At 38.9% G+C, this 13621-nt stretch overlaps 1 protein-coding gene and 1 long non-coding RNA gene across 3 annotated transcripts in view; one reads left to right on the forward strand and one right to left on the reverse strand.

Annotated features, from left to right (window-relative positions):
- LOC133097903 (uncharacterized) overlaps nt 1-13621 on the reverse strand; it is a 174209-nt gene that overhangs the window by 90753 nt on the left and 69835 nt on the right. For both annotated transcript variants that reach the window (XR_009702082.1, XR_009702083.1), the window contains one exon: nt 4139-4235. This is a non-coding gene — a long non-coding RNA (uncharacterized LOC133097903). The remainder of the gene's footprint in view (nt 1-4138; nt 4236-13621) is intronic.
- ALDH1A1 (aldehyde dehydrogenase 1 family member A1) overlaps nt 1-13621 on the forward strand; it is a 55043-nt gene that overhangs the window by 14717 nt on the left and 26705 nt on the right. The window contains exons 2-3 of the mRNA XM_061201186.1: nt 4158-4262; nt 12227-12367. Of these exons, the coding sequence (XP_061057169.1) occupies nt 4158-4262; nt 12227-12367 (246 nt within the window). The remainder of the gene's footprint in view (nt 1-4157; nt 4263-12226; nt 12368-13621) is intronic.

Raw genomic sequence — 13621 nt, forward strand, 5'->3', positions numbered from 1 at the left:
TTTTATTTCTTTTTCTTCTCTGATTGCCATGGCTAGGACTTCCAAAACCTTGTTGAATAAGAGTGGTGAGAGTGGACATACTTGTCTTATTCCTGATCTTAGTGGAAATGCTTTTAGTTTTTCACCATTGAGTATGATGCTTGCTGTGGGTTTGTCATATATGGCCTTTATTATGTTGAGGTAGTTTCCCTCTATGCCCACTCTCTGGAGAGTTTTTATCATAAATGGGTGTTGAATTTTGTCAAAAGCTTTTTCTGCATCTATTGAGATGATCATATGATTTTTATTCTTCAGTTTGTTAATATGGTGTATCACACTGATTGATTTGCATATATTGACAAATCCGTGCATCCCTGGGATAAATGCCACTTGATCATGGTGTATGATCCTTTTACTGTGTTGTTGGATTCTGTTTGCTAGTATTTTGTTGAGGATTTCTGCATCTATGTTCATCAGTGATATTGGCCTGTAGTTTTCTTTCTTTGTGACATCTTTGTCTGGTTTTGGTATCAGGGTGATGGTGGCTTCGTAGAATGAATTTGGGAGTGTTTCTCCCTCTGCAATTTTTTGGAAGAGTTTGAGAAGGATCAGTGTTAGCTTTTCTCTAAGTGTTTGACAGAATTCGCCTGTGAAGCCATCTGTTCCTGGACTTTTGTTTGTTGGAAGATTTTTAATTATGGTTTCAATTTCATTACTTGTGATAGGTTGTTTATATTTTCTAATTCTTCCTGGTTCTGTCTTGGAAAATTGTACCTTGCCGAGAATTTGTCCATTTCTTTGTGGTTCTCCATTTTATTGGCATATAATTGTATGTAGTAGTCTCTTATAATCCTTTGTATTTCTGCAGTGCCAGTTGTGATTTCTCCTTTTTCATTTCTAATTTTAGTGATTTGCGTCCTCTCCCTTTTTTTCTTGATGAGTCTGGCTAAGGGATTATCAATTTTGTTTATCTTCTCAAAGAACCAGCTTTTAGTTTTATTGATCTTTGCTATTGTTTTCTTTGTTTCTATTTCATTTATTTCTGCTCTGATCTTTATGATTTCTTTCCTTCTACTGACTTTGGGTTCTCTTTGCTCTTCTTTCTCTAGTGATTAAGTGTAGCATTAGATTGTTTATTTGAGATTTTTCTTGTTTCTTGAGGTGAGATTGAATCGCTGTAAACTTCCCTCTTAGAACTGCCTTTGCTTCATCCCATAGGTTTTGGGTCTTCGTGTTTTTGTTGTCATTTGTTTCTATGTATTTCTTGTTTCTTCTTTGATTTCTTCACAGATCTCTTGATTATTTAGTAGCACACTGTTTAGCCTCCATGTATTTTTGTTTCTTACGGTATTTTTCCCTGTAATTGATTTCCAATCTCATAGCGTTGTGATCAGAATAGATGCTTGATACAATTTCAATTTTCTTAAATTTTCCGAGGCTTGATTTGTGACCCAAGATGTGATGCATCCTGGAGAATGTTTGTGTGCACTTGAGAAGAAAGTGTATTCTGTCACTTTTCGGTGGAATGTTCTATAAATATCAGTTAGATCTATCTGGTCTTGTGTCATTTAAAGCTTGTGTTTCCTTATTTATTTTCTGTTTGGATGATCTGTCCATTGGTGTAATTGGGGTGTTAAAGTCCCCTACTATTATTGTGTTACTGTTGATTTCTCCTTTCATGGTTGTTAGCATTTTCTTTATGTATTGAATTTCTCCTATGTTGGGTGCATAAACATTTATAATTGTTATATCTTCTTCTTGGATTGATCCTTTGATCATTATGTAGTGTCCCTCCTTATCTCTTGTAACAGTCTTTATTTTAAAGTCTATTTTATCTGATATGAGTATTGCTACTCCAGCTTTCTTTTGATTTCCATTTGCATGGAATATCTTTTTCCATCCCCTCACTTTCAGTCTGTATGTGTCCCTAGGTCTGAAGTGGGTCTCTTGTAGACAGCATATAGATGGGTCCTGTTTTTGTATCCATTCAGCAATCCTGTGTCTTTTGGTTGGAGCATTTAATCCATTTACATTCAAGGTTATTATTGATACGTATGTTCCTATTACCATTTTCTTACTTGTTTTGGGTTTGTTTTTGTGGGTCTTGTTCTTCTCTTGTGTTTACTGCTTAGAAGTTTCTTTAGCATTTGTTGTAAAGCTGGTTTGGTGGTGCTGAATTCTCTTAGCTTTTGCTTGTCTGAAAAGCTTTTAATTTCTCCATCGAATCTGAATGGCATCCTTGCTGGGTAACCTTGGTTGTAGGTTTTTCGCTTTCATCACTTTAAGTATATCCTGCCACTCCCTTCTGGCCTGCAGAGTTTCCACTGAAAAATCAGCTGATAACCTTATGGGGATTCCTTTGTATGTTATTTTTTGTTTTTCCCTTGCTGCTTTTAATATTTTTTCTTTGAATTTAATTTTTGTTAGTTTGATTAATATGTGTCTTGGTGTGTTTTTCCTAGGGTTTATCCTGTATGGGACTCTCTGTGCTTCCTGGACTTGGGTGACTATTTCCTTTCCCATGTTAGGGAAGTTTTCCACTATAATCTCTTCAAATATTTTCTCAGACCCTTTCTTTTTCTCTTCTTCTTCTGGGACCCCTATAATTCAAATGTTGGTGCATTTAATGTTGTCCCAGAGGTCTCTGAGATTGTCTTCAATTCTTTTCATTTTTTCTTTATTCTGCTCCTTGGCAGTTATTTCCACCATTTTGTCTTTCTGCTCACTTATTCATTCTTCTGCCTCAGTTATTCTGTTATTGATTCCTTCTAGTGTATTTTTCATTTCAGGTATTGTGTTGTTCATCTCTGTTTGTTTGTTCTTTAGTTCTTCTAGATCTTTGTTAAACATTTCTCATATTTTCTCAATCCATGCTTCCATTCTATTTCTGAGATTCTGGATCATCTTTACTATCATTACTCTGAATTCTTTTTCCGGTAGATTGCCTCTTTCCTCTTTATTTATTTGGTCTTGTAGGTTTTCACCTTGCTCCTTCATCTGTGACATTATTTTGCCGTCTCATCTTTTTTTTTTTTTATGAGTGGGATTGTGTTCCTGTTTTACTGGTTGTTTGGCCTGAGGCTTCCAATACTGGAATTTGTAGGCTATTGAGTAGAGCTGGGTCTTGGTGCTGAGATGAGGACCTCTGTGAGACTTCACTCTGATGAATATATTCCCTGGGGTCTGAGGTTCTCTGTTAGTCCAGTGGTTTGGACTCAGAGGTCCCACTGCAGGAGCTTCCACCCCACCCTGGGCTCCGTGAACCAAGATCCCTCAAGCCGCGTGGGGTGGCAAAAAAGAAAAACCCAAAAAACAATAACAAAGTAAAAATTAAAATTAGACTAGGAAACTAACAGATATGTTAGAAAGAATGTAAAAATAAAAATATAGATCAATCAACAACTAGAAAGTACATCAGTACCACAATAGTAAAAAAGAGGAGGGAAAAGAAAAAAAAGGGGGGGAAGGCCTTGGCTGTGGAGGGTGGGGCCTAAGCAAGGGTGAGGTTTGGATGGTGGGCGGGGCCAATGCTCAGGACCCACAGGGCTGGAAAAGGCCCTGGGGGCATGGGAGGGTGGGGCTTAGGCTCAAGGAACAGAAGGGGCACAGGCGTGCCCCCCACCCCTGGTCTCAGAGGGCAGGGGACCTCACCTGGGAGCCCAGCAGGCTTCCTGGGCTCGAGTGGGTAGGTCAAATGCCCTCCTCTCCTCTACTGCTCCTCTGGTCTGGGGTCTGGGAGGGCCCCTCCCGCCTGCCTCTCCTGATCTCCCCGAGCCTCCCTCCTATGCCCCCAAGGACACACATGGCCTGGAGGGGGCTTTGGAGGGCAGGGGATCAGCCTAGGAGCTCAGCAGGCTCCCCGTGCCCGAGTGGGCTAGGCAATCGCCCTCCACTCCTCTCCCGCTCTTCCCGGAGAGTCCCTCCCACCTGCCTCTCCTGATCTCCCCCGCCTAAGGGGCATCAATCCTGTCTGGCCTCCACTTCTCCTCCCCTCTCAGTCCCCTACATCCTACCGGTTCACTCTGGGGTTCCTCCCGTCTCCTTGGGCATCAGAGTCCCCCACCAGCAGCTGGCAGTCACCCTAGTTGTGAGGAGATGCTAACTCCATGTCTTCCCACACCGCCATCTTGACTCTGTCCTTAAATACCTTTTTATTTACCTTTTCTCCTTCTCTGCAGATCTTCATAAACAATGAATGGCATAGTTCAGTGAGTGGCAAGAAATTTCCGGTCTTTAATCCTGCAACTGAGGAGAAACTGTGCGAGGTAGAAGAAGGAGATAAGGTAAGTTTTATAACACTAGTTCCATTTTATGCCACCATTCTGAGCTCCCAACCTCCTTCCATGTTCAAATAGACATGTCATGAAAACATGGTTTCCAGGGCATCTGGGGAAATGTTCTTGGTACATAATGGGTGCTCACTAGTCATGCAATGATGATGAACCTGTGCTTGTGCTTCTGGGTGTGGTGATTCTTTGCATATTATTTTCCTTGCTTTTCAATTGAAATAGTGTCTGTATTTATTGTACAAATAGACTGCATATGAAGTGAGTGGTCATACATTTAAAAAGCAGAGAAATCCTTTATTCATACAAAATTTTTTAAGTTGCAAAAGGAAACTAAAAAATCTTAATATAGGACTTTTGTAATGATACATTGCCAAGTTATTTCATTAAAAATCATTGAATTTAGGGGCTTCCCTGGTGGCACAGTGGTTGAGAATCTGCCTGCCAATGCAGGGGACACGGGTTTGAGCCCTGGTCTGGGAAGATCCCACATGCCGCGGAGCAACTAGGCCCGTGAGCCACAACTACTGAGCCTGCGCATCTGGAGTCTGTGCTCCACAACAAGAGAGGCCGCGATAATGAGAAGCCCGCGCACCGCGATGAAGAGTGGCCCCCACTTGCCGCAACTAGAGAAAGCCCTCGCACAGAAACGAAGACCCAACACAGCCATAAATTAAAAAAAAAAGAAAAAAATCATTGAATTTATATTGATCAGTACCTTAAAAACTAAATTTTAAAGTGACTTAAATTGAATCACAAATTAAGTGTTGTTGCTTGCTAGCTAATAATACTAACAACAAAAGTTAACTTTTATAATGATAATTTTTAATACAAATTAAAAAAAAATTTAATACACAAAGCAACCCTACGTACTGCTGTTAGCCACTTTTACAAATGATGATGAAACAGCAGAATGAAAAGGTTGAGTAATTTACTCAAGAAGATATTGCTAATAAATAATGAAATCAGCGTTCAGCTGCTGTGTTTCTGTCCCCGGAGCCCGTGTCTGGCAGGGCTACTGCCTTACCTTGTGATTATTATAAAAGAGAGGGTAATATTAAATAGGTCAGGGAGTGAATAGAGTACAAAAGCCTTCAGAATTTTTATCTGAACACATACCTTAAAAAGCATATGGTCTAATTTGAAATGATTTTTCTGGTCTTTAGCTGTCCAGATGTTATCAAGCTTTTAATTTCTGTCACGTAAGATATAAAGAGGTAAAATATTTTGCTGCATGAAAAGACTACTTATTGGAAGATGAAGTCAGCAAAATCCAAGGATAATACTACTTTCGACACTATGTTCAGTTCATGGTAGCAATCATGTGTTCCTGTTCTGTCTCCATTCTTTTGCTATCTTCTTCCCAATCAACTAATCTCAAGGTATTACACCTTGCAAACCTATTTGAAAATAGTGATAGACCTGAGGGGCTCTTTGGGATTTAGGAAAGGCCCTGGATTCAGGTTGCAGTGTTATCAGAAGAAATAAGACCCATGCCTCGAGGGGCAAGGATGCAGAGTTTAGACAGAGGGGTCAACAGCTTGAGAAGTAGAAGCAACATAGAATGGAGACACAGGTCACCTGCTTTCAGATTTCACTTTCTATATACCAGAGTTCACCCGTGCATAAATTCTTCAAGGGCTTCTCATTGCCTCTGGGGGGGTAAAAAAAAAACCTTTGTTTCTGGCTTCCATTTTTCCTCATCAATGTAAGAGTTCCAACCTTACAGTGCCCAGTACCATGCCCCAAACATTGCATGTTGATCGCTGCCTCTGGGCCACAGCCACAGTGCAGTCCTTGGGACCTAGTTCAAGTCACCATCTGTGGTAAGGGCACAGAAGTTCCACATTTGCATTTACCATTTACCCTCTTTGAGCTCCTGTTCCTTTTTGTGCAAAACAGGGAGATAGGAAAAACTTGGGGGAGCTTAAATAAGAAAATACGTAGTGTTTTAACAGTGCCAGGCATATAATGTAGCCTCAATCATTATAGGTATTACACTTCTTTAAAGCCTTCTCTAACCTTCGCCGGTAGAATTGCTCTCTTCTATGTCATTACAGAACATCACTTATACTTATATTCTAACCCTTGTGTTTTACTGCTTATTGGTTAATTTGTCTGAGACAATATGCTTCTTGTAGAGATTGACATTACATCTCACCTTTATGCCCATGGTATCTAACACCCTACAGAAAATGGATAAATGAAATCATTTTCTCCTTCATCAAGCTTTGTTTCCATATACCTCATACACCTTACCTTAGGAATCTAGTACTAACATGACCACTGACTAAAGCAGTGATTCTTGAAATTTTGGTTGCTTTAGAGCTTCTTGGAAGGCTTGTTAAACACAGATCCCTGGACCCCACCCACCCTGAGTTTGTTTCAATAATCCTAGAGTGAGACCTGAGAATTTGCGTTTCTGACAAATTCTTAGCTGATGCCGATGCTGCTGTTTGGGGTGAGGGTAGGGGAATACACTTTGAGAACCACTGAACTAATGTATTAAACCATAAGTTGTATCTCCTCTCAGGTGTTAGCATTTAATAGGAAGCATGGGTTTTGACAGGTAAGAAAGTTGATGATTGGAAACTGTGCTATGATAATCACTCTGCATCTCTACGAAATGGCACAAGACCAAACTTAGGCAGAAAAATACTGATGATCCCTAGCAATGTGCTCTAGGAAACCCAGAACCCTGGGTCCTATTAGCCATTCCCAGAAATAAGAGAAAAATTGATTCTTCACATTCAATAAAGAAGAATAGTTTTTATCAGAGACTTCTAGAGGTCTACCCAGCATTACGTGACCTCAAATATCCTTGTAGTTGCTTGAGTGGCTCTGACAATGCTGAAGAGGTGGGAAAAGCAATAAAGGACAAGATGAGGGCAGAGTTGAGCCCCTGACAGCTGCCTACGCTTTCTCTCCAGAGGTATAAATGCCACTCAGGAGGGAGACTGCAGAACTGCGTGCAGTTTGCATTAACGAAAGAAAAAAACAATTCTTGATGCTTTAGCTCTTGGGCCTTGGACATCTCGCTTTGCCACTAGCTTCTGAGATTAGTTTCCTCAGTAAAACAAATCTGTGCCTGGAATTCCAGGTGAAATCTTGTCAGGCAATCTGAAGACTTTTCTTGGTATCATTGGTGAGATTTACCCTCTTCCTAAAGTGTAGTGAGGGAAAGCTGATGATCACACCTGAAGCTTTAGAAATATGTGATATCTATTTGCTCTCTGCTTATTGACAATTATTCCTGCTCTTAGTAGGGCAGAACTGTCTGTGCAAATGTGGTTTAAAAACATTCATTAAAGTCCAGCAAAGCTTCAAATCAGGTCACCATGCTAATGGAGTTGGCTGGATAATTGATCTCTCAAGTTAGATTGTTTATGGTATAAACTGTCCATAGTAAGCAACTGTTTGCTTACGATCCAGTGCTCTTGTCGTCATATTCTTTTTTGAAATGATCTACCAGCATTTGTTTTAAAATAATTATTGCTGTTCTCACAATTTTGCTGACAAATGTATAGTAACTTCCAACGTTGCTTAGTGAAAGGTACAAATCTAGTAAATTACATGGTCACAGTAAACCTAATATTCTGGAACTGACTCTTTAGATAATGAGCCAAGAGGTTTTAAGGATTTAATTGATGAGTAGAATGGAGCTAACAATGGGCTACATACCGCCTTTCAATGGTACTATAAAGAAAGGAGGAAGGGCAAGAACAAATGCAGGTTACAAAGAAAAGCACAGATGGGGGTGGGAACTGTTTTCTTTTCACTTCAGTGGCTCTTTTGGGCTATATTGACTAATCCCGAAAACTGCTTTTAATACTAAAGCATGACCTAACAAATAATTGGTGGGGATAAAAGTAAATGTCCATTAAAGTAAGTGCCTATGACAGGTGTAAAACTGGTCTGATAACTACTTTCTCCAAAACTGAACAAATTTAATATGGAAATGCACGGTCTGGGAGGGATGGAAGAGTTCAGTCCTTCCTTAATTTCATCTCTTCAACTTGTGGTCCCTTACTTCAAAAAAGGAACATTTTAAACACTATAAGGTAAAAGTATTATTGATGGTAGAAAATCTGAGTTAATGGTATCAAATTGTTTTCTAGTTAGTTAAAAAATTATGTCCTTGGAAATGCTAGTCCTGGATTAAAAATCCAAGAAATAGTAGTCTTGGAATAAAAATAATAATAGTAATAATTTACAAAAACCCCTTATGCCTAATAGTTTGGGTTAATGTAAAAGCTTTGTTATATAATAGAATCAATTAAGATATGAATTATTTTGTAAATATCAATATAAGAAAATTATTTATATAAGGAGCGCCCTTATATAAAATCAATGTAACATAATAAGTTTATAAGATGCATAATAAACTTATTAAATATTTATAACCTGCCTATTGTAGACCAAAATAGTAAGAAGTATTATAGCTTAGAGATAGCAGTGAGTATTCATTGCAAATGAGATCATTATCAGGATAGTCTTGAAGAGCTATACAACTGGATTTTGGAGTCAGATTTGGGACTAAATTTTGGTTCTACTATCTGCTAGATTTCATGTCCTATAAAACGAGGTCTGTGATGCTTAACTACAGCAGTAACTGCGGGGTTATAAAGGGTTTAGCATAGGGCCAGGAACTTAGTAAGCTCTTAACTAGTAGCTATTATCAAGCTGGATTAGTCTGGCAAGGGTTTAGGTAGGTTGTGATATTTGAGTTGGGTCTTAAAGAATATGTAGGATTTTGAAAGGAAAGGGGTGTGCTGGTAGAACATTCTAGGCGAGGAGAATTATAGGAGCAAAGGTGAGAAGTAGTTGGGCCAGACAGAGTAGAAAAAATGTGAGCACAAGTTTGAGTAGGTGAAGTGGGGCCCCAAAATGCTAGGCTTTGAAAATCAGAAAGAGAAGTCTGACCTAAGGACCGTGGGCAAAGGGAGCATTTGCAAATATTGGAAAGGGAAAGTGATAAGGTCAAATTATTTGAGGAAGATTAGCCTGGTAGCAATAGGCAAGACAGTTTGGGGAGAGAAGAAAATGGACTTAGGAAGGCTAGCAACAATACGAGATAACGACAGCCTAAAATAATACAGGGCAGTGAAAACTGAAAGGAAGGATTAAAACACACTACAACTGCTGATAGTTATTTTAAGGTTGTTTTGACTGCTCTGATTCCAATAGCACTTACTACCACTTAATGAACACTTAACATAATGGCTGTCACAGAAAATGTATTTCAAGTGTCACCTTATTTAATCTTCAACACAACTCCATGAGGTAAATTATCCCTATTTTAAAGATAAGAAAACCAAAGGTGAGAGAAGTCATATCACAATATAGTTCACTTCAGAATATTTCTCATGGTTTATAATAATGATGTGATTATTTGGTTGTATGTTTCTCCCACACAATTGGAATTTTCAAAAGGCCAGTCTCTTTACTTCACTACTTTATCGTTAGCAGCCTGATGATAAGAAAGCTACAGAATAGAGTGTTTAGCAAATCTTTAGATAGATGGATGGACGAATAGATGGATGCTTCAAAGCTTACATAGCTAATAGGTGAGGAACCAGAATTCAGATCAGGGTTGTTTTGTTCCAGACCTATATATTAACTACCATTATTCTATTCCTGTGCCAGCACGATAAAATATATGAGAACAGGAGGAGCATGATCCAAAGGATATAACCACAAACACGTCTTTATTTATAGCAGCATTCTCCAGGAACATACTTTCCATATGGCAGAGTTACTTGTCTTGAAGCCAATTATTCCACATCCCTTTGAGAGGCCAGGATGCCTATGATAAACCATATTTGGCTAAGGCTGATGATGGAACACTAAGCAGAAGGATCCAAATGAAAGCTGTGTCACACAGACCTTTTCAAACACAGAGCAGCATGTATTTTATAAGCTGTGGTATCCACAGATCATGCTGGCAATTTCAGATTCTCGTGGTTTGCTTTTTAATTTTTTTCAACAGTGCTCTTCCAATATAATTTGGAAAAGGTGAGAACCTATGGCATAAAACAATGTCCAAATATAAGCAATCAATGTGATTAACTGAATGCCCAAAATATGACTGTATATATATTTCTCAGTAAGGGAGAGTAAGAATACATGTATTTTATTGTATATAATCACTATTCTCTCAAAAGTTAGACAGTAAGATACACAAGTGACTAATAAGACCCTGCTGTATAAAAAAATAAATAAACTAAAATTAAAAAATTTTTTAAAAAAGGAAAAGATACACAAGTGTATGATGGTTACAGTGAAAGAATGTTTGCTTGTAGTCTGTATTGTGATGATATTATCACTTAATCAGACCAAATTATACTTCGAAAATATCCCTCTGGCCCAAGATCATCTTAGTGTGGTGATAAATAATGTAAAAATAATTTACTTTTCTTGTATTTTAATATGCAGACTTGTAATTTTGGGACGTCTTTTTTTTTTTTTTTGGTGGCGCTATGTGGGATCTTTGTTCTCCAACCAGGGATCAAACCCGTGTCCCTGCAGTGGAAGTGTGGAGTCCTAACCACTGGACCACCAGGGAATTCCCAGTTTGGGACTTCTTGACTGAATATAATCAAAGGCAGGGAATATTAATCTGAGATCCATGCCTCCCAAAGGGGAAGGTATCATCGTTGAATGGGTTCAGCTTAATTTGAGCAACTTAAAAAAATTTAGGACAATTTTCCCTTCAGATTCTTTAAGGAAACTATGGCTCCTGCACAAAAGACAACCCACTGGCCTAAGAGGTACCATGATTTGTGGAGCTTATATAGCTCCATGTAGTGACCAGACTGATAAGCAAAAGAAGATTGGGAAAATCTATGCCTTTAAAGTGTTTGCAACTGATCTGATGGAGGAAGGAAAAAAGACAAATAGAGTAGTAATGGAAGAGGTAGTGATTTTTGTAGTAGATGTATTCTATAGGCGCTCAAATGGGATCTGAACAAAGATCTATGGGAATGAGTGGCCAGGCAAAGTATTTAACTGAGGCAGACTAGGAAAGAACAGGAGGAATAAACCAGTTCAGAAAAAAGAGTGTGAGTGAGGACACATGAGTGAAGGCAAGAAGACTGAGTGTGAAATTACTCAATTATTTGACTTTTGCTTGAATTAATGTAATTTTAAGCAGTGCCTTAATAATAAGAAACTGACTTCTTTACCTAGTTAGGGATTGAAAGGAACTCTTTGTACCTAGTTGGGAAATGAGAGGTTGTAATATACCGCCCTTTCTCTATACCAGACCCGCTGCCTCTGTGCCTTTTTCCCTCTGAACAAGAGGAATGAGCACATGTTTATAATGTTTACTCTTCAGCAGCAAAACATAGTTCTTATTCACCCTTCAGTAGGTTCTTCATGAGAGTACACAGCCCATAAAGTCACCAGAGATCCAAGAAGATATTCACTATTTTAGATCTTGAGCTTTCCCTGGAACTTTTGACAAACCAATCACCAAAGCAGTAAAATGTAGTGGTGAAGAGCAAAGACTCTACAGTCAGCTAGGCTCCTTTTAAAACACAGTTCAGCCACTTTCAGCTATTGAGCTTGGGCAAATCTCCTCTTTCTCTTTGCTTCAGTTTCTTCATCTGTAAAATGGGGAACGTATCTGTCTCATAAAATTATTGAGAATTAAATGAGTTAATAGGTGTAAAGCAATTAGAACATTACCTGATATATGGTAAGCACGCCAATGATAGGAACTATTAAAATATAATATTTCTATTCTAGGAAATCAAGCATGTGCTATGTGTGTGGTACTCATCATTCCAAAGAGTAGGCAGCAGGTATAATTCCACTATATGGTAGTTGAGTTTGTACGGTATGCTGGAATTGAGCTGATGAAGACACAGCTTATGAGGAGTTTTAGTGTATTTTATAGGGTTATTGCCACTGGATTTGCTAATACATTTAGCCCACGAATTGAATTCTTTGACTTGCAGGAGGATGTTGACAAAGCAGTAAAGGCCGCAAGACAGTCTTTTCAGATTGGCTCTCCATGGCGTACTATGGATGCTTCAGAGAGAGGACGGCTAATAAACAAGTTGGCTGATTTAATCGAAAGAGATCGTCTGCTCCTGGCAGTGAGTATTAACCAAACTGCGCAGAACTCAAAATCTCTAGAAAGCATTCATTGTTTGGATTGGTGAGTTGTTTTGATTTTAGTGTTCACTATATACTCTCTACAAATAAAACAAAAAGACTTCTACCAGCTCTTGTATATGAATGGTACCATTGAGCTTATTCTCAGATAGTAAGTAATCTGCACTCTGGTTTTAGATGATGTTAATGTCTACTCCCAGAATAGAGTCTACAGTCTAAACACTGGGTTTTTTTGCTTTATTTAGTTAGTTAGTTAGTTAGTTAGTTGCACTGGGTCTTAGTTGTGGCAGGCGGGCTCCTTAGTTGCGGCATGCATGTGGGATCTAGTTCCCTGACCAGGGATCAAACGCAGGCCCCCTGCAATGGTAGCGTGGAGTCTTAACCACTGCGCCACCAGGGCAACCCTGAGTTAAATCAAATTAAACAAGTTTCTTTCCTTTACTGTAGAATTTCTGAGCCTTTATAAAATAAGGTCACATGCAGCATGAAGATCCTAGAATAATATACCGGCTTTCTTGAACCTACTTGACCACTGAACTCCTTGAGTGAAAAAATCTCATGGAGTTTGTTAAAGGTGCCCAGGATATTTCTTTAAAATAAACCTTATTTCTCCATAATCTAGCCCACCAAGACAGTTAATAAATGGCCACTTTTTCCTTTCCTGAAATGTACATGTTCACAATGGTCTTGAATAAATTATGTTCTTTTTATAGGTGAAAGAGTGAATAATGAAGAAAAATCCATTCATGTGTTTATAAAAATGTTATTTTTATGTATATTGCTTTTTAAAACACATTTCAGCAGTTATATGAATCAGCACATAAAATGGGTGGGGGAGGTGTTTCCTTGTTTTTTCCTCGAGAAGCCAATTTAACACAAAGCAACAGCAACATCAGATTTCAGAGTAAGTTTTTACTACCTTCAGAATCTTAACTGGCGGCAACAAAAAGGCTTATGTTTTTTAAAATCAACATTAGCAATTATAGTTAATCAAAGGGCCATTTATTATCCAATCAAAGATTCAGCATAATTCAAAGTATGTAAAAATACGGGGGGCTTCCCTGGTGGTGCAGTGGTTGAGAATCTGCCTGCCAATGCAGGGGACACGGGTTCGAGCCCTGGTCTGGGAAGATCCCACATGCCACGGAGCGGCTGGGCCCGTGAGCCACAACTACTGAGCCTGCGCATCTGGAGTCTGTGCTCCGCAACAGGAGAGGCCGCGATAGTGAGAGGCC

The sequence above is a fragment of the Eubalaena glacialis genome, chromosome 9, assembly GCF_028564815.1.
Source record: "Eubalaena glacialis isolate mEubGla1 chromosome 9, mEubGla1.1.hap2.+ XY, whole genome shotgun sequence".
In the NCBI taxonomy this organism is placed as follows: Eukaryota; Metazoa; Chordata; class Mammalia; order Artiodactyla; family Balaenidae; genus Eubalaena; species Eubalaena glacialis.